This window comes from Arachis ipaensis, chromosome B02 (genome assembly GCF_000816755.2).
Source record: "Arachis ipaensis cultivar K30076 chromosome B02, Araip1.1, whole genome shotgun sequence".
In the NCBI taxonomy this organism is placed as follows: domain Eukaryota; kingdom Viridiplantae; phylum Streptophyta; class Magnoliopsida; order Fabales; family Fabaceae; genus Arachis; species Arachis ipaensis.
Window position 1 is genome coordinate 10,376,830 of NC_029786.2, and position 2,113 is coordinate 10,378,942.

The window sequence follows — 2,113 nt, forward strand, 5'->3', positions numbered from 1 at the left end:
TTCTTCTTCCTCTTCTCCTTTCTAATTTGATGCCCTCCCCCTCCCCAATCATGCTCTCACACTCATAAGAGCTCTCCTCAACCTTTGAGGTCATTGCCTCTCGTCGGCCTCCGTTTCGCTACCGCCGTCGCTCGTCAGCCTCTATCTCCGCTCGGTCTCCCTCTTCTTTCCTTTGACACGGTTCTTTCTCTCATACACTCTGGTCTAAGTTGTGTTGTATCATTATTTTTATTAAACCTCCTATAAAATCTCATATAATCGGAATAAAATTGTTTCTAATACGAAAAACTTACATGTTAAATTGAAAAATAAAAAGTTTTCTCCAAAATCCACACAGAGAAAGTTGTGTCCATAAATACACAATCATCACTTCATTATTCCTTAATTCCACTGCCAAATATATTGTTGTCACCTCTTCCTCTTGCGTGTAGTGTTACTTTTTCTGCTTCTTATATCTATATACAAAAAACTTGAATTTGATCCCAACTATTAACACATGTGTTGAATTAATTGACGATGTTGCTATTTCTTGTTCGTTGGTGGAGTTGTGTGTTTCTACTGCTAAATTCAGGAGTTGTTAATACTCAGTATTACCGAACTGTTGGAGACAAAATTCTTCCATTCAGTAAAATTGTTGTCAATTTTTTCGGACATGACAACTTCTCTACAATTCAGTCTGCCATTGATTCTGTCCCTTCCGATTGGGTTTCAATCAATGTCAAGGCTGGTATTTACAGGTAATAAATTCAATATTCTTTTGCTCTGCAAAGAAATAGTAACTTTTTCTAGATAACTATTCACTTCAAATGTTTTATGTGAAAATAACAGTTATAAGTGAAAATTCAGGTGCAATTAACTGCCTCTAAGTTTTTATCTAATTTACTGTTATTTTCACATAATATTTTTATGTAAATAGTAATATTTTTATACCGAGTCTTATTTACTATTATTTTGAGTTGTGGCATGTAACTCTTTTATTTAATTTGACTTAAGAAATTTGGTGTGACAGGGAGAAAGTGTCGATTCCAAGTGATAAACCATACATAATATTAAAGGAAACCGAAAAGAAGAAAACATGGATTGAATGGGGTGACCATAATACAACCGCTTAGAGTCCCACATTCCAATCTATGGCTGATAATATCGTCGTCAAATCCATCTCTTTTAGGATAACTAGTCATTTATAATTATTATATCATTCTCTGCCTATTTTTATTTCATCTCTTAAATATTATTTAATGTTTGAAAATCTTCCATCTCTAATATATATGACATAAGTGGCCTTTTTATTACGTTATGATGATAGATCTTAGTGGATAATCAATTTCTTATTGAATTATAAAAAAAAAATATTTTTTAATTTTTTTTATTTATTTAATTATATTTAATGTGGTTTCCAAACCCCAAAATTACAGTGGACAAATAACTAATAAGATTTATTTAACGTTACATAACTTGAAATCAAAATAAGTCTAATTTGAATGATTCATTATCACCATATTTTATCATATCACATAATTAATGTAATTGATCCAACTTACCGAATACTTAAATATCTCATACTTTATGGCAGTTTTTTTTTTGTTCAAAAGATAATGTGAAAAGCTGTAATTAATTAAATAATAAATTAAATAGAAACGAATATGGTTAGAAAATTTAGCAATCAAAATTTGAAAATTTAAATATAATATTTGGACTCAGTGAATTTTTCTGAGTCGGAAAACATAGTTTTCTGAATAAAAATGCGCACTGAAAAATTGACCGACAGTACCGGCTGCGATCTGTCCGGTACTGTGACTGAGAAAGTTAATTAGAAGTGAATAATTTTAAGAAATAAGAATTTATAATTTGGGAAGATAGAAATATTTAAAATACGATTTAAAATTTTAATCTTAATGATTTTGGCCCAAAATTTGGGTCAACGGACTAAATCAAGTGAACCGGGTCCAAGTGGGTCCAAAACCCAACATATATAAACACTAGTTATGAGCATTTCAGCGCATTTACCCTAGAGAATGAGGGAGGGGGCAGATAGAGAGAAGAGAGAAAGAAAACCTAGCTTCCCAAACTTCAAATCACCATAACTTTCTCTCCGGAACTCCGATTGACGAGC

The 2,113-nt window shown here is 31.7% G+C and overlaps 1 protein-coding gene across 1 annotated transcript; it reads left to right on the top strand.

Annotated features, from left to right (window-relative positions):
* Positions 501-1,277, top strand: LOC110268702 (probable pectinesterase 55). The gene is made up of 2 exons (XM_021115408.1): positions 501-737; positions 1,010-1,277. Exons 1-2 carry the CDS (start codon positions 517-519, stop codon positions 1,110-1,112), a joined length of 324 nt encoding a protein of 107 aa, XP_020971067.1. The 5' UTR covers positions 501-516; the 3' UTR covers positions 1,113-1,277.